At 46.7% G+C, this 25,200-nt stretch overlaps 2 protein-coding genes across 5 annotated transcripts in view; one reads left to right on the top strand and one right to left on the bottom strand.

Annotated features, from left to right (window-relative positions):
• Positions 1-911, bottom strand: part of Gpld1 (glycosylphosphatidylinositol specific phospholipase D1) — a 54,983-nt gene extending 54,072 nt beyond the window's left edge. For 3 of the 4 annotated variants that reach the window (XR_004945047.1, XM_036188973.1, XM_036188979.1), the window contains exon 1: positions 128-145. The gene's annotated coding sequence lies outside the window, so the exon portion shown is untranslated. Of the gene's footprint in view, positions 1-127; positions 146-628 lie in introns of those variants that run through there. The other variant, XM_036188976.1, reaches the window with a different exon arrangement.
• A 152-nt stretch (positions 912-1,063) lies between these two features.
• Aldh5a1 (aldehyde dehydrogenase 5 family member A1) lies at positions 1,064-24,665 on the top strand. The gene is made up of 10 exons (XM_036188980.1): positions 1,064-1,508; positions 7,867-7,950; positions 9,564-9,734; positions 11,271-11,387; positions 14,410-14,553; positions 15,943-16,086; positions 18,215-18,373; positions 20,041-20,210; positions 21,333-21,391; positions 23,835-24,665. Exons 1-10 carry the CDS (start codon positions 1,188-1,190, stop codon positions 24,038-24,040), a joined length of 1,575 nt encoding a protein of 524 aa, XP_036044873.1. The 5' UTR covers positions 1,064-1,187; the 3' UTR covers positions 24,041-24,665.
• Positions 24,666-25,200: the final 535 nt, after the last annotated feature.

Below are 25,200 nucleotides of genomic sequence, written 5' to 3'. Positions count from 1 at the left end.
TAGAAAGGCCAGCAGGACACTCTCACACAATTATAGTAATTGAGCATGAGAAAATGTTTAATCTGGGGATCTTAAAATAATGCACAGGGTTGAGTTGCATTTGACCCCACAAATTCTGAGCACAGACCTGCTGTTTCTTTTGTCCAAATTTACTTGGAGTCCCTTGATGCTGTAGAGTCCGGGGTACAGGTGTAACAGGAAGATGAAGATGCTGTTTAAGGTGACCGCGCTATGTTCAATCCTCATACTCTTTTTTTTTTTCTTTTTCAGGAGCTGAGGACCGAACCCAGGGCCTTGTGCTTGCTAGGCAAGTGCTCTGCCACTGAGCTAAATCTCCAACCCCATCAATCCTCATACTCATACTCCTGTTGACATTTTTTTAAACAGGGTCTCACTAAGTAGCCCTGGTTGACCTTGAACTCACAGAGCAGCTCCTACCTCTGCCCCCCAAAGTGCTGGGATTAAAGGCATGGGCCTTGATTCCTTCCTGTTACTGATAGGCCAGACTTCAGCCTTGCTAGTTGCTTGACCTACAGCAGCTAGGACATGCAGCATCCCAATCTACTCGCAAAGGGGCCCAACAGAGGAAACATGCAGAAAAGCATCAAGAGAAATCCCTGAACCTCACTTCGACGCTGGTTGAATGGTTGCCCCAAATCCCAGTGCTCAGGAGCGCTCTGCTCCAAATTCATGAACGGGATATGAAGAAAAGCATTCAAGGGGCAGACTACTGAGTCTCATTAAACAGTGGTTCCCATTCCCAGTGTTCAGGAGCTGCAGCGTGTGGAACCTCGATTTTAGCCTTGGTGCCATCTCTACACCGAGAGCAGATTGCTGAGGCTGGGGGACAGGGGAACAGAAGGTTCTCCTGTCACAACGAAGGCCTTAGAAATGACAAGTGAGCACCCAACAGCAGGAAAGGTGGCTTATGTGTGCAAGTTCATCTTACTAGGAGTCTTGCGCTTCGCAGGCCCTGGAGAAGGGCGCCCGGGGAGCACAAGGCCGGTTCAGGACCACGCAGCTCCAGGAGCACAGAGAGGGGGCGCTCTCGGCGTCCCCGCCATCCCCCGCCGCCGTCCCCGCCGCCCTGCGCGTCCCCGCCGCCGCGCTCCCGCTTCCCCGCGACCCCTGAACTCCTGCGAGCCCGCTTGCCTGTCCCTTTCCTCTGTCGCCGCCACTGCCGGGCCATGGCGACCTGCTTTCTGCTGCGGAGTTTCTGGGCCGCGCGTCTGGCGTTGCAGCGTCCCGGCCGCTGCCTCCGCCCGGCGTCCGCCGGAGCCCAGTGTCGCAGCTACGCTCGCGGCCCCGCCGGCCTCCCCGCCGACCTACTCCGCGGGGACAGCTTCGTGGGAGGCCGCTGGCTCCCGGCCCCCGGCACCTTCCCGGTGCAGGACCCGGCCAGCGGCGCCACGCTGGGCACCGTGGCCGACTGCGGGGTGCCCGAGGCCCGCGCCGCCGTGCGCGCCGCCCACGATGCCTTCTGCAGCTGGAAAGGGGTCTCGGTCAAGGTGAGAGCGCCGCCGTCGGATGTTGGCTCCCGGCCTAGTGGGAGGCAGATACCCCCAAGTGAAACCAGCCCGTGACACCCCCACCCCAGTTCGCCGGGGTGCACAGTGCAGAAAGCCAGAGCAACAACAAAAAGGGACAAATAAGTTTGGAGCTTGGGGTCGGTGCCCACCAAGATGTCAGATCCCCTGTTTTCAAATCTCAAGTAAGAGAGACCGACAGGGGTGCATAATAAAAGTGAGCTGAATAATGTTAGCCAGCGTGTGTGTGTGTGTGTGTGTGTGTGTGTGTGTGTGTGTGTGTGTGTGTGTGTACACAGAAGTGGGAGGGAGCTGTATGTAGGGGCTGTACAACTGTATGTGTAGGCTGCATGTGGAGCTGTATGTATAGTTGTGTCAAGGACACTGAGAAGGATGTGTGAGCTTTGTTCAGGGGAGGGAAAAATCCAGGTGCATTCTCTGATTTTCAGACTTAATAGGCAAGGGCTGCTACTTACTAACAAATGTGTGAAGGTTGGGGGTTTAGCTCAGTGGTAGAGCGCTTGCCTTGCAAGCACAAGGCCCTGGGTTCCATCCTCAGCTCAAAAACAAACAAACAAACAAACAAAAAAAAAAAAACAAATGTGTGGACAATGGACAGAAAACTACTTTAGAAACAGTCTTCCTCCTCCGTTTATGATATTACACCTGCAGCCAACTCCGTGAAATCATGGCTTCCCTGTCATCCACAGCCTCTCTGAAGATAGGTGCCTAGTGATAGGGGTACAAGCACCAGAGTCTTAACATCCACCACCAGTGGATAGTTAGTTAGTGAGCACCGGCTCCCTGTCACATACTTCTGGGGGTGCTTGGAATGCTGAGTCAAAGAAAAAAAGTGGGGGTGAGGAGTGCTGGAGATATGGTTCAGCCACTGGCCGAATTTCTGGGTTCAGTTCTCAGCCCTCCCATGGTGACGATTAACAGTCGGTAACTCCAGTTCCAGGGGGTCGCAGGTTCTCAGAAGGTGCACATGTGTATGTGCAGGCAAATGCTCATGTACATAAAATAAAAGCAAATAAATCTTTTTTAAAAATCCAGCCCTTTACAAAGCTCATGTGGTGTGTGTGTTTGGGGGATCCAAACTGCAAGCAATGAACACCTACCTCAGCCAGGAAGTGTGCTGGAGGTAATGAATAATGCCAGGGGCAGGGGTCAGAGGTCAGAGGGAAGGGCAAGGTACAGAACAAGAGTGTGATCATGTGTACAGGTCTGTGAGGATGTCACAGCAAAATACTGTCTGGGTGGCTTACGTGACAGAATTGTGTCTCCCTGCAGTTCTGGAGGCTAGAAGTCAGGGGTCGTGCTGACTGGTCTTATGTCAGCTTGACACTAGCTAAAGTCCTCTGAGTGGAGGAGAGGAGGGAGCTTCAATTAAGAAAATGTCTCCATAAGATCAGGTCACAGGCAAGTCTGTCAGGCATTTTCTTTTGTTTTTGTTTTTGTTTTGAGCTGAGGATTGAACCCAGGGCCTTGCGATTGCTAGGCGAGCACTCTACCACTGAGCTAAATTCCCAGCCCTAGGCATTTTCTTAATTAGTGATCAGTGGGGTAGGGCCCGGCCCATGGTGGGTGGTGCCATCCTTGGCCTGGTGGTCCTGGGTTCTGTAAGAAAGCAGGCTGAGCAAGCTATAGGGAACAAACCAGTAAGCAGCACCCTTTCACGGCCTCCGCATCAGCTCCTGCCCGCAGGTTCCTGCCCTGTTTGAGTTCTTATCCTGATGTCCTTCATTGATGGGTATGAAATGGAAGGTGAGCCAGATAAACCTTCTCCTTCCCAGCTTGCTTTGGTCATGGTGTTCTGTTGCCGCAATGGAAGCCCTAAGGTCAGGATGGCAGCAGGCTGGTTCTTCTCAGGCCCTCCTTCCACACTTGTAGACATGCTTCTCGGTTCTGTCACCCTCACGTTTTTCTGGGGCCACTTGTTGACCTGTGACCTAGCTGAGCTTAAGCACGTCTTTAAACTTTATCTCCAAGCACAGTCTCATTCTCAGGCACTGGGGAGGTGGGTGTAGACTTCAACACCTCACTCTTGGAGGGGACACATTTCCCCCTATAACATCAAGGTCAGTCTTCCTGAGGCTATCAGGACTAAGAGGTGAGGGGAAATCCTGAACAACTCAGGGACGCGGCCGCTTGGCTTCCAGAGCAGCAAGGAGGCGCTTGTGGCCCGTAGTGGACCAAGAACTGGGAGGACATGCCGGAAGCTGTCCTAGAGGAGGGGAGGAAGGATGCTTCAGTTGGGTCCTGTGGACCACCCAAGGACTTCCAGGTTTGCTTTGACCGAGTGTGGCAGCAGGGGACTCCAGTCCTGGTGCTGATGGGAGACCTAGGTGGGCAGTGGTAGAGACAGACCTGTTGAGAGGAGTTATTGGCCTGATTTTGTTGTTAATAAGGAAACTCCTGAGGTAGGCTAACTTTATAAGGCAAATAATTTTGTTTTTCCTATGGATTTAGCTGGAAGAAATCTAAGATCAATAATAGCCTGCACTGTTTGGAGGTCTGTGGGGCCTCAGTGGTTAACAATCCCAAAAGATGTAACCCATTCCTGGTACTGGGCTCTTTATTTGTTAGCCTGTGGTACCTAGTAAAGGCATTGGCATCATGTTAGACAGTGACTTCATTTTAAATCTGTCTGTCTGTCTGTCTATGGAAACTTCTACAGTAGAAGTCATAGGTTTCCAATGACTTTTTTAAAAAGAGGATTTTAGTGTCATTAAAGGCCATTGCTGGTGCTATTGGTTAGCTCCTAGAACTTGATGGTAAGACCCCATTGCCGAAGATACGGCATATTTGAGTCATAGGACATGGAGGTATCAAGCTGGTCCTGATCCAGAAGCTTCATCTCTACTGGCTATGTCTGTCCTAGAGCTGGACAGTGTGTGTACGTGTGTGTGTGTGTGTGTGTGTGTGTGTGTGTGTGTGTGTGCTGGTGGACTTCTTTCTGTCAACTTGACCCAAGTAGGGCCATCTGGGGAAGGAGAATCTTAATAAGAATATGATTGGCCTGTAGGCAAGCTGTCAGGCATTTTCTTGATTGATGTGAGATTGTGGGTAGGTTGGTGGTCCTGGGGTATATAAGAAGGTAGGATGAGCAAACCATGAGGAGCAAGCTAGTCAGCAGCAGTCCTTCATTGTCTCCTTGTCAGTTCCTGCCTCCAATTCTTGCCCCAACTTCGTTGGCTGGTTGATGGAATGTAGAAGTATAACATGAAATGAACTCGTTCCTCCCCAAGCTGCTTTTGGTCATGATATTTTAGCACAGCAATAGAAACCCTAAGCCAGAAATTAGTACCAGATCAGGATTGTGGTACCACTGGAACTTCGGAAAAGCCATTGAGTGCTCGGAGTTCACTGGGCTGTTCTGTGGGAGTTTATGTGGAGATCAATGCAGATGATGGAGGGCTGGCTTGTGAAATTCCAGAGGAAAAGTTAAAGTCCCTTAAGGACTCTATCAAAGCCATTTATGTTATTTTAAATGAAGAGCTACTAAAGCAAAACTATTGCTTTGCTGGGACAACCAATGCTGGTTAGCAGGAGCTGAGGAATCAGTGGTCACTCAAAAGAGCCGAGCAAGCCAGATGCAGTGACACACACCTTTAATCCCAGCACTTGGGAGGCAGAGGCAGGAGGATCTCTATGAGTTTGAAGCTCTACAGAGTGAGTACCAGGACGACCAAGGCTAAACAAAGAAACCCTGTCTCGAAAAACCAAGAGACGGACAGACAGACAGCAGCAACAGGGAGATGAAATCTTCTGTGAATATTTCCTCGGGGTCAGCACACAGAGACTGTGGTCCAGGGTTGGATGAGGCTGTAACCTCATGCTGGAAGTCAACTTTAGTAAGGTATAAGAGTTACCCAGAGCCGGGTGGTGGTGGTGCACGCCTTTAATCCGAGCACTTGGGAGGCAGAGGCAGGCGCATCTCTGTGAGTTTGAGGCCAGCCTGGGCTACCAAGTGAGTTCCAGGAGAGGCACAAAGCTACACAGAGGAACCCTGTCTTGAAAAACCGAGAGAGAGAGAGAGAGAGAGAGAGAGAGAGAGAGAGAGAGAGAGAGAGAAAGAAAGAAAGAAAGAAAGAAAGAAAGAAAGAAAGAAAAAGAGTTACCCAGGTGCTACTGGTTTTAAGGCATGAGGGGTCATTGAGAGAAGTTGAGGCTCGATGCTGTGTGGCAGGGCTGGAGTCCCTGAAGAAAGGCCAGGAGAGCCATGGGTGAAGGTGCAGCCTTAGTAGAAGTCCCAGGATGGAAGGGGTTGTGAAGAAAAGTTGAGGCTGAGAACCATGTGGCAGGATCTCCCGGAAGAGAGCCCGGGAGAGGCAATTGGTGACGGTGCAGCCCATTTCCATCAGGACAACTCAGCATTTTGGAGATGCCAATACAATGAATGGATGGCCACCAAGGACAGCAGCAACTATGCAGTGGTGCCAACCTGAGTCTGTGAGATAAGCTGTGTGTGCTGTAGATGGCAGAGCTGGAGAAGTGCCACTGCCAAGTCCAAGACCATGAGCGCCAAATGTCTGGCATTGAGCTTTGCACGTTGGACCTTGGTTTTCTCTGATCTGATTGAAACTCTGCCTGGTTCTTCCCTCTTATAATAAGATGTATTGAACTTAGTTTTAGTTTTGCAGGAGCTTATAGTTAAGAGACTTGGGAATTCTATGAAGATTTTGGACATTTAGAGAGACTCTGGGTATTTCAGAGAGATTTGGGGTATTTTAGAGAGTTTAGATGTTTTAGAGAGACTGGATGTTTTAAAGAAACTGAAAGTGTTGAATTTCTAGACTGTGGAACTTTTCAAAGCAGGAACGTTTTACCTTGTGATAGTTGTAGTAACATGATATCCAAGAATAGCGACTCCGCACTCTGCCCTGTCACTGCCACTGTCATGGTCGCGCCGGGCCCACCTGGCCACTGATCCATGACCACATTAGCAAAGTCCCTCTGCCATCTCAGGTAGCTGTCAGCAGTCCAGGGAACAAGGCTGTGGGCGACTGAAGGCTGAGCAGTATCGCTGGTACTTCCCAAGGGATGTGTTTAGTCTTTTGAAGGCCCTGTGAGGTGGACCTGTGTGGCTGAAGAGACTAGGTGGGTCTAGTGAAGGACCTGGGATGGGAGCCACATGTGACCATCCACTCTTCTGCCCCTCTGAAGCCCTGTTTGAGTTTGTGTGTCCACACAGCCCCATAGTTAGGGTGAACAGGCAATCTTCGAATTACTAGTCAAGCGAGGATTTTTTTTCCGCTTTACGATAGTTTGAGAGCAGTGCATTTTCGGTGGAATTGAGGCTTTTGATCTTTTCTTGAGTGAGCCATGCATGTGCAGTGGGGTCTCCCTTTTGATGCCAGGCTACAGCAGCAAGCCATGGTTTCCAGATAACTTGCTGTGAGAGGAAAGCTCTTGACTTTCTGCTGAGTGCTGAGCTAGACTGCTCAGTGCTCACTTGTGTTAGGAGCGCTTTCTCCTTAGGACGGTGTTGACTACCCACCCCAAGGACATGACTTCATCATAAATGGAGGGGTACCTTTGTCAGCATTCGACAGCTGCTGTAACAAGATGCTGCCAACCAGGGAACCTTACAAACAAACACGTCCTGTCCTAGAGCTGAAGTCTAAAGCCAAAGTATTCCAACAGTGGCTCCTTCTAAAGACTGAGGGCAGGATTTGTTCCAGATCCTCCTATATGGTTTATAGATGGTTGTTTCCTTGTATTTGTTCAGATAGTGTTTTCTGGATGTGTTTTGGTGTCTGTGTCCAAACACACACACACACACACACACACACACACACACACACACACACACTTTTTCCCCACTATCTATTCCTGGCTGCCCTAGAACCCACAATGTAGACCAGGTTGTCCTTGAACTCACAGAGATCCTCCACCTTCTAAGTACTGGAATTAGAGACTTGGACCACCACACCTAGACCACATCTTGTTTCTAGAATGACATCAACCTCAGATATATATTCATCATTGAATTGATACAGGCTTGCCTAGAAATTCTGGGTCCAAGCAATCCTCCTGCCTCAGCCTCCTCCTTGGTTTTCTGGTGGCTTCTTCATACATGTGTGTCATTATAACCTACTCTAGTTTGTCCCTTCTGTTACTCCCTTCCCCTGCCAGATGCTCATCTCTTCTGGGAAGAGCACCCAGAGACAAACCCAAGAGTGTTTCACCAGCTGTTGAGACATCCCATAGCCTGGTGAAGCGGACAGTGCGAGTGAACTGTTCCGCTCCATGTGAGCTGCACACATGGAGGGGGAAGACTATGGAGTGGCTTTCTTTCCCTTCAGTTCATTTGCTTGTCTCATTTCTTTTCTAGGAGAGGAGTTCATTGCTTCGTAAATGGTATGACTTAATGATGCAGAATAAGGATGACCTTGCCAAGATCATCACAGCCGAGAGTGTGAGTTCACAAGCTTGCTGCCCCGAGGAAGAGTCCTGGGGTGGTTAGACCAGAGCTTGGTGGTTAGACAGTCAAGGCTTCCCCGGGCTGTTGTCCTGCAGCTTAGAAATATTTGACCCTTCGATGACAAAGGGACTGAGTTGTCATGGTGCTCAGAAAACACATTTGCTAAAACAAAATTTATGTGTTCTAGTATATGTGTTGCTAATTTGCAAAAAAAAAAAAAAAAATAGATTTGGAGGGCTGGAGAAATGGCTCAGCAATTGAGACCGTGCACTACCCTTGCAGAGGACCCAAGTTCAGTTCCCCAAACTCACGACAGGTAACTCACAACTGCCTGTAACTCCAGCTCCAGGGAATCCAATGCCTCTGACCTGTGGGCACCTGCACTCAAGTGCACACACAGCCCCACAGACACATACAATTAAAAATAACAAAAGTAAATATTTAGGAAATAGGTCTGTGTAGAGCTATATGAACAATGATTTTTTTTTAATCATTCTAGTTTTTATTTATTTTTAAGACATGCTATTATTTATTCATGCATATGTGTGTATGTACATATGTGAGTGCAAATGAGGCCAGAAAAGGACACTGAATCTCCTGGAACTGGAGTTACAGATGGTTGTGAGACACCATATGGGTGCTGGGATTTGAACCCTGGTCCTCTGGGAAAGCAGCCAGTGCTCTTAACCACTGAGCCAATTCTTTTCTTTTTTTTGAAATATAATATTGCTTGTTTATTTCCTGAGAATTTCATACATGTGTACAATATATTTGTAGGCTATCAGTCTCCCCCTCCCCCCACGCCAACTCCCCTTGTACCCCTTCAACATGTCCCCTCCCAGTTCCGTGTCCTCTTCATTTCACCTTTGGTGACCTTAGTCCAGACAGTGCTGGTCATGGGTGTGAGGCCACACACTGGGGTATGGGCAACCTACAAGTGGCCACCCCTTTAGATAAACATTCATCCCTCCCCCACCAGCCATCAAGTGCTTATGTCTCCTAGCTAGCCATGGGAGCTGCTGGGCCCCAGTGTTGGATTTTTGACTGGCTTGTTCTTGTGTAGTTAACTTCAGCTGCTGTGACCCAGTTATTTTCCTCTATTAGCCCATTTTTAATTTTCTCATTTTTTGTTGTTTTTGTTTTTGTTTTTCAAGACAGGGTTTTTCTGTGTAGTTTTGGTGCCTGTCCTGGATCTCACTCTGTAGCCCAGGCTGACCTCGAACTCACAGAGATCTGCCTGGCTCTGCCTCCCGAGTGCTGGGATTAAAGGTGTGCGCCACCACCTCCGGGTGTTCCTCATTATTTTTAAGTTTGTAAACTGCACCATTAGTTCGTTCAGAGAATCAGATTTCACACCACGATTTGGGAAGCCTTAGGATAGACAGTGCTCGATGTCCACCCCTACTGTGAACATGTGTTGGTGACTCTTCTTCCCTCTATCATTCCAATCCCTAAGACTTGCACAAAGGTAGTCATTTCTCAGCTGTCTCTGGTCTTTGCAATAGGAACCATTTTCTCTTCTCACAGCTTTGAATAACGTAGAAACACAGAGCTGTGCTTTTTTTTTTTAGAAGACAATGCACATGACCTTTTCTGGTTTGATTTAGGGAAAGCCACTGAAAGAGGCCCAGGGAGAGATTCTGTATTCAGCCCTTTTCCTAGAATGGTTCTCCGAGGAAGCTCGTCGTATTTATGGAGACATCATCTATACCTCTGCCAAGGATAAGCGGGGGCTGGTCCTCAAGCAGCCCGTTGGTGTGGCCGCAATCATCACACCGGTATGTGGCAAGACCAGCACAGTCCGGGTGGGAGCCTGGGTGGGATGGTGGGAAACGGCGTCTCCTTCCCAGTGTACAGGTGTGGCTGCCTTGCGGGCTTTGCTGCCTGCCCTTGGTTTCCTGATTCCTTTCCCGGAGGTAGAGGTGTGTTTCCACATTCTCTGTGACAGCGTCAGATGTAGTGGCAGAAGTGGGAATACATGCTTTCCGATGCCTTCAAAAACCGGGTGACCCGCAGAGGCTCTTCTGACCTGGCATAGAGACTCCATCGGTATTACCGAGCTCCTCTGAAAAGACCTTTGAAATTTTGTCATTTTTTTTAAATGGACTTCAAAGGGGACATTTTCTCTTTACTTTTTAGACCATTATTAAAGAAATATGTTTGCTTTGTGATTATCATCAATAGCAAAGCATTTGTGCTCCTGTGGGTAGGCACAGGGCCAGATTCGGGAGGTCCAAGGGCTGTGAAGTAAGATGCTACCTCTGCCCGGACGGGGCTGGCATATACCCATTCCTCTCACCAGGCCTTCCTGGAGGGGCATGGTGCCAGCTTCTCTCCAGCGTTTGCCGGCTGGTTTCAAGGCTGCTGGCCTCCTCTGTCCAGATCTGTTTTAGATAATCTTCCTTGCTATCTAGACTGATGAAGCCTGCCCTGACGTTCACTATTGCTGGTCATGTGACCTTGGACACGGTATTTAACTGTGATTCCTCAGTTCCCCCAAGTCTGTAAATAGAGACAATAATAACAATGAGTTCATTGAGAGATCATAAGGATTTAGTTCGTGGAAATTTCAAAGTACTTAGAACCATACCAGAGACAGAATATACACTACTCGAGAGTTTGTTAAAAAAAAGTTACTGTGGGGCTGGAGAGATGGCTCACCAGTTAGGAGCACTGGCTGCGCTTCCAGAAGATCTGAGTTTGGTTCCCAGCACCCATATCAGATGGTTCACAACTGCCTGAAACTCTAGCTCCAGGGGATCCAGGCATGTACACACATATATCATACATATATACATATACACATAAATAAGTGAAATTATTATAGATCCATGGATATCTAGTCCCTATAAATATGTGGGTGAAAGGAAGTAAGTCATCAGCCATTTTCAAAGTCACATCACCAATATTTTACTTTAAAGAGCCTCAGTCCAAATCTAGCTCAGCCCCTGTGTTTATTAATAAAGTTTTATTAGTACACATGGGGTTCATTTATGAGCCAGTTTTTTTGAGGCAACTGCAGAGATGCAAAGTTATGACAGAAACTATTCATCCTATAAAATATGGCCCTCACGGAAGATATCGGTCTAGATAGTTTTGTACCGTATCAAACTGCCAGACTGTGTCCTGCTCCTGTGAACATTGACCTCCTGAGTCCCTCAAACTGACCAGGATCGGCTGTTCTGAGAGCTCACCTGCGCAGCAGCAAACAGGTGTGCCAGTCAGTTGTGCAATGGAATTATGACCGGCTCTGCCGTGCCTTGACTGGATCCTGAGGCAGTCCCCACACTCCCATCGTAACTCTGTTCTTCCAGTGGAATTTTCCTAGTGCCATGATCACCCGGAAAGTGGGGGCCGCCCTGGCAGCTGGCTGCACTGTGGTGGTGAAACCTGCCGAAGACACGCCCTACTCCGCCCTGGCCTTGGCGCAGGTGAGTCTCTGTGCAGAACCAACTGGTGCCCAGGTGGATTCTTCTCAGGCCCGGGAGGAAGAATTTTCGGAATTTCCTTCTCTGCCAGTGACGTCTCCTGCTGTGTGCAGAGTGGCTGTCTTGGTGCACAGCAGCTGCCCTACGTCACGTGCTGATTTCCTGGAAAAGAAGAAAGGAGGGGAGATTTTCAGATTCCTCTTGGTCACGTTTTGATGCCCTAAAAGTGATATTGATCCATCATCATTTTTCATTGCACTAAATATGTGGGTGTTTCCCACATTTAGGAGCTTTCTTTTACTTAAAAAATTTTTTAAAAATTTTAATTCATTTATTTATTTATTAGTTTTTTTGAGACGGGTTTCTCTGTGTAGTCCTGGAACTTGCTCTGTAGAGCAGGCTGGCCTTGAACTCAGAGATTCACCTGCCCCTGCTGGGATGAAAGGCGTGCGCTGCCACCACCCAGCTTCGCTCTTGCTCTCGCATGAATTTTTATATTTTTTTGGTTTTTGCTTTTTTTAAGACTTATTTGTATTTAGGTATATGTTTGTGTTCCGTGTGTTGTGTTCATGCAGTGCCTGCAGAGGCCAGGAGAGGGTGTTGGCAACCCTGGAGCTGGAGTTTCAGGTGCTTAAAGAGCCCCCTGGTGTGGGTGCTAAGAACCTGATCCAGGTCCTCAGGAAGAGCAGCCAGTGCTTTGAACCACTGAGCCATCTCTCCAGCCCCAGGCTTCTTATCCACCATCCTGATCCTAGTTCAGTCTTCACTCAGTCAAATCGTTTTACTTTTCTGTCTAGACCTCTCAGACGGCTTCCCATGTCACTCGGAGTAAAATGCAGCTTCACTGCAGGGGTCTAGGCCACCTCCCCAACTGCAGCACCCTCCGGCTTGTCTTTGCTTCAGAGCCCCTCCATTCTTCTGTTTGAGCCTCTCTGGTTCCTGCCGCCCCTTATATCTGCCAACCTCACCCTCAATTCGGAACAACCTTCTTCTTCTGGAACATTCTTCCCCAGATGATCCCATGACACTTGCTTCTATGTGTATTTTCACAATACTCAGTATGCATTATTACTGTGTATAGGTATATGATGAGGGAGATGGACACATATTCTGTAACACTCATGTGGAGGTCAGAGGACAACTTTGTGGGTCCATCCTCTCCTTCCACCTTTATGTGGTCTCCAACTTAGGTCTCTGGGCTTTCATAGCACTTTACCACTGAGCACCTGGCAGCCCTCTTCACGTCGTCATGCTTTATACACTTAGAGAAATAATGAAGGGGTCGAGCATGTGCTTAGCCTTCCCTACCATTAATGAAGAAGTGATGGGACATGCCACCTCAAAGGGACTCCTTTGGCATATTAGATATTTTTGAGATGCAGAAAATGTAATTCCACAAAGAGCAGATAAAACAAGGTTTTGTGTGTTACATTCATTCTTTGTTGTTCTCATATAAGCTGTTCTCATGTTCTTACAGCTTGGCTGTCATTTCTGAATTTTTTTTTTACTCTCAATTTTTTTATTGCATTCTCTCACCACATCTCTGGTTATTCTGACTCATTCAGACTGCATCTCTGTTTCTCAGGGTGGCCTGCCTGTGCCCCGTGGTCCCCTGAGCACCTCTGGGCTTCCTTTGGGTCTATCCAGGACCATCCTTCTGTCTCCCTCCTCACACAGGTCTTATCTCTGGAGGTGGCACCTCCACCCACTTGTAATTTGTCACTGTGGAAAAACTCAGTCCCCTGGTCTTCCTGTAAACAATGTCCTGATATTTGGGGTTGCTACCTCATTGCCAGTTTGGTTTTATTTTTGTTTGTTTGTTTAAATTTTTTGATTAACGTATAAAGATATTGGCTTCATGGTTATTGTTTTTATGAGAGCAATGAGATTAAAAACCTTGCAAACTACTCCAGTAATCTCAGCACTGGAGAGGCTGAGGCAGGAGGATGGCCACCAGTTTGAGGCCAGTGAGAGCTACAAATGGAGGCTCTGGATCAGAAATGTAACAAATTCAGGACAGACCTGATCCAGAGTCCTGCCATGGAAAGACCCAGGTCCCCAGGCCCACTCCACCACACCCTCCCCTCACCTCTGCTGAGGTCCCTCTGTCCATGCCTCCCTATCTTCAACTCTGTCCCACAAGGAACTAGAGAGCAGCTTTGCCCCCTGATCACCAATGGTGAGTTCTTTCTGAACACCCTTTCCACACTCTACCCCAGGAGTCTACAGTCAGTCAAAAAGTCCTTGAGATTAGCATCAGAATCTTCATGAAAAGCCCACAGCTGCTGGTGGACTGAACAGGAGGGGGCGCTGAAACTCTTACCTAAGACACTGTACTTAGCAATACCTAACGGAGATGCTTAGTTTATATGTGAGTATTTATTTAGGGCATTAGGAGTATAGCTTAGTGTAGAGTTGTGCTTAGTAGAATGAGACTGTGGGTTTATTTCTTAGCACATATATCTGTATGTATGTGTATACATATACACACAGTCATACATATACATACATGTATATATAGAACTGAAATAAGGTTTTTATTAGTGCTGATATTTAATATATATGTATATTAATTTTATTACCTTTATTTGTCTTTCTGTGTGTGGAGGTCTATACCCAAAAAAGGGCATTGGATACCCTGAAGCTAGAGAGTGGTAAGCTATGGGTGATGGGAACTAAACTCAGGTTCTCTGAAAGAGCTGTACATGCTTATAACCACTGAGCTGTCTATCCAGCCCAAAATATATGTTTTTGGGGCATGGGGTCTCCTATAGCTGAGGCTGGCCTTTAACTCACTATGTAACCTAGAATGACCTTGAACTTGTGGTCCCCCTGCCTCTACCTCCCAAGAGTTGAAGTTATCGACATGCACCACCATGTCTGGTTCTCCTCACTGTGTTTTTATTCTGCTCCAAGGCAGGCTTACATTTTACATTGTGTTCTGGACTAAACATGTTTATTTCTGATTCCGTGTTTTGTTTTCCAGCTCAATCCCTCTTACTGTGTTTGCTCTTTCTCCTTAAAGCTTGCAAACCAGGCTGGAATCCCTCCAGGGGTCTATAACGTCATTCCCTGCTCTAGAACCAAAGCCAAGGAAGTGGGGGAGGTGCTGTGCACCGATCCACTGGTGTCCAAAATTTCCTTCACTGGCTCAACAGCGACAGGAAAGGTATGTGACGTCAAACAAGTGTGGGCGGTTCTAAGGCTTTCTCTTTATAGAGCATAGAATTGCTATTTTATGTTTTTGTTTCATTCTATTGGAAACAGGATCTACATAGCCCTGCTGTCCAGAACTTGCTATGTAGACCAGATTGGCCTTGAACTCACAGAGACCCACTTATCTCTGCCTCCCAAGTGCTGGGACTAAAGGAATGTACCACCACACCTGGCCAGTCATATAATTTTTGAATTGATATTGTGGTTCAAAACTCAAGATGGTGTTGGCATTGTTTACCATTGGCATTGCCCCAGCTCACAGTGTTGCTGACTCCTTCCTCGTCTTCTGTAAATAATTGCCTTTAGTTTCCTGCCACTTTCCTAGTGGGTTTTTAAAATCAAATCTAATGAAATAAGAATCTGTAGTCTCCAGAGTATATTGTATACATGTATTGAATTCTCAAAGAATTTATAAATAAATATGTATTAAAAATAATGTATTATCACTGGGCACTGGTGGTGCATGCCTTTAATCCCAGCACTCAGGAGGCAGAGGCAGGCAGATCTCTGTGAGTTCGAGGCCAGCCTGGTCTATAGAGCAAGTTCTAGGACAGGCTACAAAGCTACAGAGAAACCCTGTCTTGAAACAAAAGTAATAATAATGCATTATAATGTCTCCCTTTTCTTATATAAAATGATATCTAAAGCAAGGTGATTTTGTGTGCACCTTAAAATTTTTATTACTGGGTATTTTTTTTCTTCTGAGACGGGATTTCGCTGTGTAGTTTTGGTGCCTGTCCTGGATCTCGCTCTGTAGACCAGGCTGGCCTCAAACTCACAGAGATCCACCTGGCTCTGCCTCTGGAGTGCTGGGATCAAAGGCATGCGCCACCACCGCCTGGCTCATTATTGAGTAATTTTGTAAAAACAAATTACAATTTTTTAAAACAATTTGTTTTGTTTTGTTTTTTAAAAAACAGGTTTAGCAGCCTTAAATGTTAGTTTTCTGTTGTTACAAAATACATGAGAAAAATAACTTAAAGGAGGAGGGGAAGATTTGAGGGGTGTTTTGGCGAGTAGTTTAGGAGGTTTCAGCCCATGGTCGGGTGGCTCCATTGCTTTTAGCCCTGTAATGAGGCAGAAGCATCATGGCAGGAAGCACTGATGGAGAGGAGAGGTCCAGGACCAGATACATCCTCCAAACACATTTCCCCGTGACCTCCTTCCTGGCTAGACCCCACCGCTATGAGCGGCCCACTCAGCTATGAACTCCTGATCTAATCCCCTCTCACTGGGGTCACCAGCTGGACATCTAAGCCATCAGGGAAGAAGGTACTTTCTATGCAAACAGGGACATGTTGCATTTGGATGGTCACAGTGTTCCCCTGCTGCACCCCTGCAGATCCTGCTGCACCATGCGGCAAACACTGTGAAGCGTGTCTCCATGGAGCTGGGCGGCCTCGCCCCATTCATCGTTTTTGACAGTGCCAATGTGGACCAGGCTGTCGCGGGCGCAATGGCATCTAAGTTTAGGAATGCTGGGCAGGTGAGACATCCAGACACTTTCAGGGCTGGGATAAGGGTAGGTGTATGTGTTTTACAAAGATCCGAGCACCGCTGTGGCCTTGCCTCTCTCCCTGGTTCCTTTGTGAATTCAGGTGCTTATTCTGTGAGCAAGCATTTAATGAGTAGTTTCAGGGACTAGTTAGGCTTGGATTGTCCAAAGGGAAGTAAGAGATAGTCTGTTGCTTCAGAGAGTTTCGAGAATTTCATGTCTTTATTTATATATGTGTGTATATGGTATATGTATACACATGTGTGTAGGCCTATGACCCTTTTGAGCATGTGCAGAAGCCAGAGGAGGATGCCTGGTATCCTACTTAGTTGTCCTGAGGGACTGGGGGAGCTTATACACTTGCCCAGGAAATCCTGGATGTCAGCTCTGACAGGCACCTTCAGGACTTCTGATATAAATCTAGGAACTGAAGCCAAAAAGACTGAGTGACTTGAGTCAACCTCCAAGTCCCGGTGCTAGGAGCCAAGGGTCCTATTCCCATGCTGTTGCCCAAGCCCCTGCCAGAAGCTGGCTGCTTAAGTCATACTCTTAGACAACTGGGCCTTAAAAGTGTAGGCAACAAGCCGAAGATCTTGGCTTCATTTTTACAGACAAGCACTCCCCTTGTAGCCCAGCCTGGCACTGAACTTGCTCTGTAGCACAAGCCATCTGGGAATGAAGCCCTCCTGGAATTAGAAGGCATGTGCTGCTATGTCCGGCTCAATGGGCTTCTTAAATGCTGTTCTGAGATAAATAGCCTCCAAAGAGGGAAGCTGGTGGTATAAACTATTCTATAGAACTTCTCTTCCTTGTTTTGACTTTTGGTCATTAATTTTTCCTTTTCATATAATCTAAATAGTTTGTTGTTGTTATTGTTATTACAGAATTAGAAATTTTTTTTTAAGCAAATACAAAATGTCGGCAGAGTTCTATACATAGCTATGGCTTTGAACTGTGTTAAACTGTGCATAGGACACAATTATACATACACTTATTTCTACTAGGAAAACACAATATGGGAAAAAAATTATCAATGATAACTACATTTTCTATAGTATGCTTATATTTTATCATTTTAAAATATGAAGTCTGACTGGACAGATAACAAGCCAGAGTCTCAATATTTCAATCTGACATGGAAGATGGCCTTTTAAAAAAAAAGATTTTTTTTTTATTCACAAACATTCAGCCAATAAACTATAAAGATGCAAGTTTATGAGCTTTCAAAAAATATTAATTTTTGTTTAATAAGTGTGAGTGTTTCTCTGCCTGCATGCATGTACACTATATATGTGTCCATTGCCCTGAGAGGTCAGAGAGGACATCTGAACCCCAAAACTGTTGTGAGCTTCCATGTGGGTGTCAGGAACTGAACCTGGGTCCTGTGCAAATACTCCTAACCTCTGAGCCATCTTCTCAGGTCCCCTCATAATTTTTTGTTTGTTTCTTTTATTGTTTTTTGGCAGTACTGGGAATAGAACCCATGGCCTATGCATACCAGGCAAGCAGTCTACCACAAAACTTTATCCCCAGTCCTTTACTATTATTATTTGTTATGTATATAAGTGTGTGTCCATGTGTGGTCAGAAGAGGACATCAGATCTTATAGACCTGGGGTTACAGACAGTTGTTGAACTGGCCAGCATGGGTGCTAGAAGGTCCTCCTACAAGAGCAAATAACTGCTGAGCCATGTCTCTGTCCCCAAAAGAAAGCCCTTGTATCCATTTTTGAAATCACAGATTCAGCAAAACACTTGGAAGGATTGGCTGGAGGGTATGCGTTATTGTTTGACCTCATCCCTGTGTTCTCTGCTGCTGCATCCCTACTCCTCAGGAATATTACAGCCTTTGCTTTCTAATAGTATATTGAATGGCTGCTTTTCTGGTTATTTGGGTTTTGTTCACACAGCTATTTATTCTTGCTTATATGTTTAGCTCTATATGTGTGGTAGCTATGGGAAGAACTGGACAGATGTGTTCACTCAGGGGGTTTATTCCCCACCTGGGAAGAACATAGAAGGCTGGACTCATGAGAACCATTTCGGGAAGGGTTGTCTTACATTTCTTGAACCAGCCGATTCTGAAAAACTAACTGTGGATTTGTTTTGTCTTCTGCTAGACTTGTGTTTGCGCAAACAGATTCCTGGTGCAACGGGGTATCTACGATTCCTTTGTAAAGAAGTTTGCAGAAGCAATGCAGAAAAGCCTGCGTGTGGGTAATGGATTCGAGGAAGGAACAACTCAAGGCCCATTAATTAATGAGAAAGCAGTAGAAAAGGTAAGTTGGTCATATTGTCTGCATTAAGGACATTTTGTGATGTCAGTATTAAAAGCCTAATTAAATAAAAGTATTTTCATAAGGCCCCCAGCAAGGCTGTTTTGGAAATAATGGGGAAATGCAAAAAGGTTTAAAGGGAGGGATGGGGGGGGAGGAAGGTGGCAGGGGGTGGGGATTCCTACCACTATCCATGTGTATGGACGGTGATGTCTGGACATGCGCTTCCTGCTCCACCTGAGAACCTGAGATTGGCCCATTAGGTCTTCTGCCCTCCCTAAGTTTTCTGTCATAAGAAGCTTTTTCCTTGATGTCCTTCCAGAAGAATTTTCATGTAGACACCCAAAAGAAGGCACATAGAATTGCAGGCATCCCACAGGTAGGAAATGACAGAGGGAAGCTCCTTGAAGGAAGGAATTGTTTGTTAAACGCCACAGTCTGGGTGACCAGCAGGGTGAGCTTTCTCTTTGTTATACTAGTGTGTGTTTGGCTTTTGCTTCATTTTTATTACACTTATTTACTCAGTGTATCTGAGCGTGAGTCTGGGGGGGGGGCAGGGCACACGTATGCCACAGCACAGGTATAGAGATCGGAGGACAATGTGCTAGAGTCCTTCTCTCTTCCACCACCTGGATCCCAGGGAAAGAACTCAGGTTCTCAAGATTGGCAGCAAGCACAGTTGCCTGCTGAGCGCTCACCAGCCCTGGTTTTAGCTATTTTCATTTGTTTAAGTTATCATTAAAATTAAGGGTTTCATCTTGGCATTCTCATACATGTATTTCATTAGACTTTGTTCTCATCTTTTCCCTGCCTACCCTCCTCCTCCGAGTTCCCTTCTTGCTCATTCCTCCCCCCCCCCCAACTCTGCTTTTATATCACATATGTTCCATGCTTTGTTCTACTGTTTTGGTTTTTTTTTTTTTTTTAATCTTTTTAAGAGTCAGAAAGTGAGGGAGCCAGAGGGGTGACCTGGAGGTTAAGAGCCCTTACTTCTTTATCTAGAGTTACAGGCGGTTGTAAGCTTCTCACAACGTGGGTGCTAGGGACCAAACTTGAGTCTTCTGCAAGAGCAGTAATGTTCTTAACCACGGAGCCATCTCTCCAGATTCCCTGGAATGTCCTTTGATTGTGTGGCTTTCTCTTAGGCTTGATTTGAGTTATTCTGTTCATCAGTGCCTTTGGTGCAATAGGCTATACCACGTATAGCCTACACATACACGATATAGGCATGCTAGGCCATCTGGGTTTGTATCAAAATACTGTATGTCATTTATTCAATAGTGAAATCAGCTAAGGACACATTTCTAAGACAGAACACCTGCCATAGGTAAGTAATGCCTTTGTGTTGGAGATGCAGCTCAACGTCCCTTCAGCCCTGATAAAAGTGGACAAGTGAATCTAAGAAAGTACAACCAGCCCCGCTTGCCGTGAAGCCAAAGCTCAGGGAAACCCTGGGCTTTCCAGAACTGGTTCTCTCTTCCACCACGGGGGTCCCAGGAGTTGAACCTTGATTGTCAGGCTTGCGTGCTGAGCCCCCGTGCTTGCTGGTTTTTACAGGGAAACAGAGAAACAGCAACAACTATAGTTTTTGCTGTCTGACATTTTAAGAGATGGTACAGTTTGGAAAATGTCCTCATCCAGCCTAACCTTGTGCTCTTCTCATTTCACAGGTAGAGAAGCACGTGAATGACGCAGTGGCCAAAGGCGCCACCGTTGTGACAGGCGGGAAGCGACACCAGAGTGGGGGGAACTTCTTTGAGCCTACCCTGCTCAGCCACGCCACCACGGACATGCTCTGCATCACTGAAGAGACCTTTGGGCCCCTGGCACCGGTGGTCAAGTACGTTCCTCTGTGGTAGCAGGAAGGAAGACTGGAAGGAAAGCCAGAGCGGCTCCTGGGCTGTCTCCAGGGTGCAGTGGGAGGCCCAAGCAGCTGAGGCAGAGCTGCACTGTGATATTTTGGTTTTGATTCGGGGGCTGTGGGTCAGCCCCGGGTGTTGTTTCTTGGGAGCTGTCCACCTCCTAGTTTTAGACAGGGCCTTTCACTGGCACCTGGGACTCTCTAGTTAGACTGGTTAGCTAACAATTCCAGGGATACTTCTTTGTCTGTCTCCCCGAACCTGGGATTACAAGCACAGGCCACCAAACTGGGTTTTTACATGCGTGCTGGGGGTCGAACTCAGCACTTCCCCAGCAGAGCCAGATATCTCCCTAGGCCCTAGGCCCAGTTTTTTTTTTTGTGTGTGTGTGTGTGTGTTCTGTTTTTGTAACCCAGGCTTGCCTTGGACTCTCAGCCTTCTTGCCTCAGCTTTCCAAGTGTTGAGATAATAGGCATATGCCATACCCAGTTTCAAGCACAAAATTCATCAAACTCCATTTTTGTCTCCTGCTGCCTCTAAACTTAATTTTTTTTCCCCTGATGAGGAGTACCTTCAAGGACTGTATCTCAGCAGTCTAGAGGTAATGAACTTTGACCTCATGTGATCCTTTATCCAATCTTAAAAAGTAATTAATAGTTCTCAGATCAGTGTTCTGAAAATATTCCTTTATCTATTTGGATCCAGGGCCTAGAAGGGCTCAGAAGAGAGTGTCAGGTCTCTGGGACTGGAGTTACCAGCTGTGAGCCACCATGTGGGTACTAAGAATTGAACCCAGGTCCTCTGTGAGAGCAAGTACTCTTTACCAATGAGTAGCCCTTTTTTAAACATTGTTTGACAGTGTCTCTGCCGAGTTGGTCTGCTTCTCCCTTTCTCTTGGCAAGGGTGGGCTGCACTGATGCATCTTAGAGAGGGCTCAGTTGCCGTGTCTGCGTTTGTACCTCCTCTTGTACTCCCCCCTTGGATCACTTGGCAACCCTGATCTTCTTGTCGGGATTTAGGAAATGAATCGGGAGAAGATAAAGCTGGCTGTGTTTCCTCTTCACCTTAAGGATTTTGCTTATGACCTGCTTTAACTCTGGCAGGTTTGACAAAGAAGAAGAGGCCATTGCCATCGCAAATGCAGTCGATGTTGGATTAGCAGGTAGGTGTCTGTCCGGAAGCCACCATAGTCATCTCCTCAAGTCAGTGCTAGGTTCTGCACTGGCCTTGAACTCCAGAAATCTACCTGCCTCTGTCTCAGAGAGCTGGAACTAAAGGCATTCACCACCTTGCCTAGCAAACTCAAACAATGATATGCTTTGTTTCTTTACAAGTGGCAAAGTGGCCTCGTGCAAACATGTTCCTTTTTCCTGTGACCCCTGACACACATGTAGAGCGTTCTGACTAGAGCTGAGGGTGGGAGACAATGTGGGGGTGCAGATTGTTCTAGGTGGAGAGTCACATGCAGTTTCCCAGAGACATAACGCTCAGTGCTTTTTTTCACATTTGACTTGTCCTGGTATTCTGAAGAAGCCTCATCAGCAGAGTCATGGACAGTGTGTCTAGAGATGGGAAACGTGTGTGTGTGTGTGTGTGTGTGTGTGTGTTGATCATCACTAGATGGCTGCTGTTCTTTCAGTTTGGAGATGATACTGAGAAAATGTGCTCATTGGCCCTGGGTATAAATGCAGAACTGTGGGTTACAGAGGTGTAATCTATCATTTCTTGGCCTTTTTGCTAAAATCACATGTAGTGACACACATAAGATACTGCTGCAGCTCTCTAGAGACTCCTTTGTGGATATAACGCAAACTGTTTATGGAGAGGAAGGCAAGCATGCTGTCACACACTCGGTTGTGGTGATGCTGGAGCAACGGGTGGTCCTAGGCTTCTTCAAGGTCACGAGCAACACCTCCTCCTCTTTCAATGGTGTGATGTGGAGGAAGCCATGCCTTAGGTCCTACGTGATTGCTGCAAGCCGCAGGAAAACTCAGTGGAATTCAGGTCTTATCACAAAAGCTACTACTTGGAAAAGTCAAGGACTTCTCCAAAGGTCAAGCTGTGGCTTAAGAAGTCTTGGTGATATTTTAGCTTTTGTACATGTATATTAGCTGGTTCCTTAAATGATTTTCTTGTGTGCTTCCAAGAACTCCTAACATAGTAAATGCCTATCAAGCATCAAAGAAACAACACCTGTCTCCTAGGTCAGGCGGATAACTTTATTTCTTGTGCAATTTAGGGTGAGACCCTAAATTTCTTACCTAACCACTTCTAGGAAAGTAGATTGAGCACATAAATTCCCGTCTTCATATACTAACCGATCATTAGCTCTCTATTGACCTCCTCCTTTACCACTCCACTCCCCTTTTGGGTTGTAAAAGAAAGCCTGGTGGTCACTGCCTAAGGAAAATTCTTACCTGCCTTTATGGACCCCATAAGAATTCAAGCCTGGTAACCTTGCTCTTTGAGAAGATTGCTATTGCATGGGTTTATAACTAGATTCCTGAGAGACTTAGGGAGAACTGAGAGGTAGGAGAGAGAGGAGGATTTTTTTTGAAGAGAGAACTTGGAGAGACAGAGAAAAGAGAACGGAAGAACTAGATAGATGGGTAAGAACTGGAGGGGAACGAACTAGATGGGAAGAACTAGATTGAAGAGCTAAAAGAGAGTAGCAGAGGAACAAGATGGAAGAGGAAGAAGAGCCAGATGGGGAAGAACAAGATGAGGGAAAACAAGATGAGAGAGAAGGAGATGGGAGAGGAGCTGAGTGGGAAAGAACTAGATGGATGGGAGCCTAGAAAGGACAGAACTAGATGAAGGAATTAAGAGAACCTGGAAGGGACAACAGATAAATGTAGAGAGAAATCAGGCAAGAAAGGAGCAAAAAATGAGAGCAGAGTATAAGCTTGTAGAGAGAGAACCGACATAGAATAATAAAGTGTATGGACTAAGGAGTTTTGTGTACATAGACTCATTTCTTCTCATCAAGATTAAATTATCAGCTGGTTGTAGATTCTTCCCGGACCCTGGGAGAGGACTGTCGAGGGGCTGGACCCCATAGTCTCCGATACGTGATAAGTAGATGCTGACTGTGCAGAGATGAAAGAATCCAGGCAGAGAGGCCCAAGCGAGTTGAGCCGCAGCATGATAATGAGATGACCCTGAACTGGATGGATGAGTCTGGAGACAGTGGCTATCAACTGGAGTCAGGAGTAAGCAGGAAGGGCTGACTGCAGCCACACTGGGGGCTGATTGCCCACTGAGAAATGTGGCCTTGTTTCATAGACAACTAGGACTGACTGCAAGGTCTGAACATGTTCTCCAGATATCTAAAGGAGGGTGTATTGAAGAGCAGGAAACAAGAACACAGAAGTTCATGGTTACCAAGCCCTGGAGGGAGTGGGGAGAACCCCAACAAGAAAGAAACAGAAGCCCAACACGATGCCCCAGGTTCTTAGGATGAAAATGTGGGCAAAACCAACCTGAGGCTTTACCCGCAAGCAGGAGAACCCCAGGTCCATGTGACTAGGCATCCTCAGAGTCGGGCACATGTGACCTTCGCGAGCATTCCTCAGGTGGTATGTGTCCTTTTGTTCCTCTGCTAGGGTACTTTTACTCTCAAGACCCAGCCCAGATCTGGAGAGTGGCGGAGCAGCTGGAGGTGGGCATGATCGGCGTGAATGAAGGACTGATCTCTTCGGTGGAGTGTCCATTTGGTGGGGTGAAGCAGTCTGGCCTTGGGCGAGAAGGGTCCAAATATGGCATTGACGAGTATCTTGAGGTCAAGTATGTGTGTTATGGAGGCTTATAGGGTTCTTCACTTCTTCATAAAAGAATAAAACTACCTAGATCTATAGGGACATGCCATCCATTTTTTAAAATAAACAAGTAGGTTATCAGAGTTATGAATTTTAAAAAACTCAGCCAGTCCTCATCTTCTTAGACATAAATATCAACCTTCCCCTTATTTATCTAGGGACCAATGGATGCCATATCCCTGTGGCTGTGGGGCCCAGGCAGTTCTGGGACCCCAGCACAACCCCACTGCCTCAGGAAGGTACAGTGTGCATGCTCACATGTTCCTGCCCCTCACAAAGGGTAGTCACTGTGGGCAGTGGCTCCCCAGTCCCCATGGGACTGCCCAACTTGGGCCCAGAATACGGGGAAGGAAATGCTGGAGTGATAGACAGTTGGATGGGCACAGGTCACATCCAGGCCAGGGCGTCTGTCAGCTTGGTGATAAGCAGCTGCATGTTCAGAGGGGTTGTGGCAAAGGCTTTGATTTCCTAAGACTTCTTTGTAAACGGCACAGGATTGCCTGTACTGTATGGAGTATGGGGGTGTTTCTCCTTGTTTCTGGTCAGCTTTCCTGTCTTTTTGTTCGTTCGTTTGTGGGGTTTTTTTCTTTTGTTTTTTTGAGACAAGGTTTCTTTGTATCCCTGGCTATCCTGGAACTTGCTCTGTAGACCAGGCTGGCCTTGGACTCATTGATCTGCCTGCCTCTGGGATTCAAGGCCTCCGCCACCACCAGCAGGCTCTGGGCTGTTTTTTAATTGCTTGGATTAAGCAGGGTTGGTTTGTTTTTGTTCTGTTTTGGTTCATAATCATTTGGTTTGCTTTTATGAGACAGGGTCTTGCTAAGCAGCCTAGGCTGGCTTCAAACTCACAATTCTACTGTTTCAGCTGGGGTTACAGGCATGCTCAACCACACCTGGGTAAATGGAAGTCTCCACTGCCCTAAACTTGGAGTTTATGCTTCGTTTTATTTCTCTTAGAAAATCAACCCAAGCTGGGGGTAAACATCAGCGGAGGTGGTTTGGCAGGACACAGCATAGCTGTTGTTTCTTTTCTAGGCTAGGTGTTGAATCAATGCCCCTGTACACACTAGCATGTGTCCTACCACTGAACTACCCCCAACGTGTTTTGTTTTTGTTTTGTTTCATTTTAATTTTGAGACAGCCTTTGTAAGTT

Source organism: Onychomys torridus, chromosome 5 (genome assembly GCF_903995425.1).
Source record: "Onychomys torridus chromosome 5, mOncTor1.1, whole genome shotgun sequence".
NCBI classification, from domain to species: Eukaryota; Metazoa; Chordata; class Mammalia; order Rodentia; family Cricetidae; genus Onychomys; species Onychomys torridus.
This window is presented reverse-complemented; position numbering and strand designations above follow the sequence as displayed.

Excerpts from the sequence above, each read along its gene's own strand:
- Aldh5a1 (XM_036188980.1), top strand. The coding sequence starts at position 1,188 with ATGGCGACCTGCTTTCTGCTGCGGAGTTTCTGGGCCGCGCGTCTGGCG. Across the intron at positions 1,509-7,866 it reads GGAAAGGGGTCTCGGTCAAG|GAGAGGAGTTCATTGCTTCG; the intron begins GTGAGAGCGCCG and ends TTTCTTTTCTAG. Across the intron at positions 21,392-23,834 it reads AGTCGATGTTGGATTAGCAG|GGTACTTTTACTCTCAAGAC; the intron begins GTAGGTGTCTGT and ends TTCCTCTGCTAG.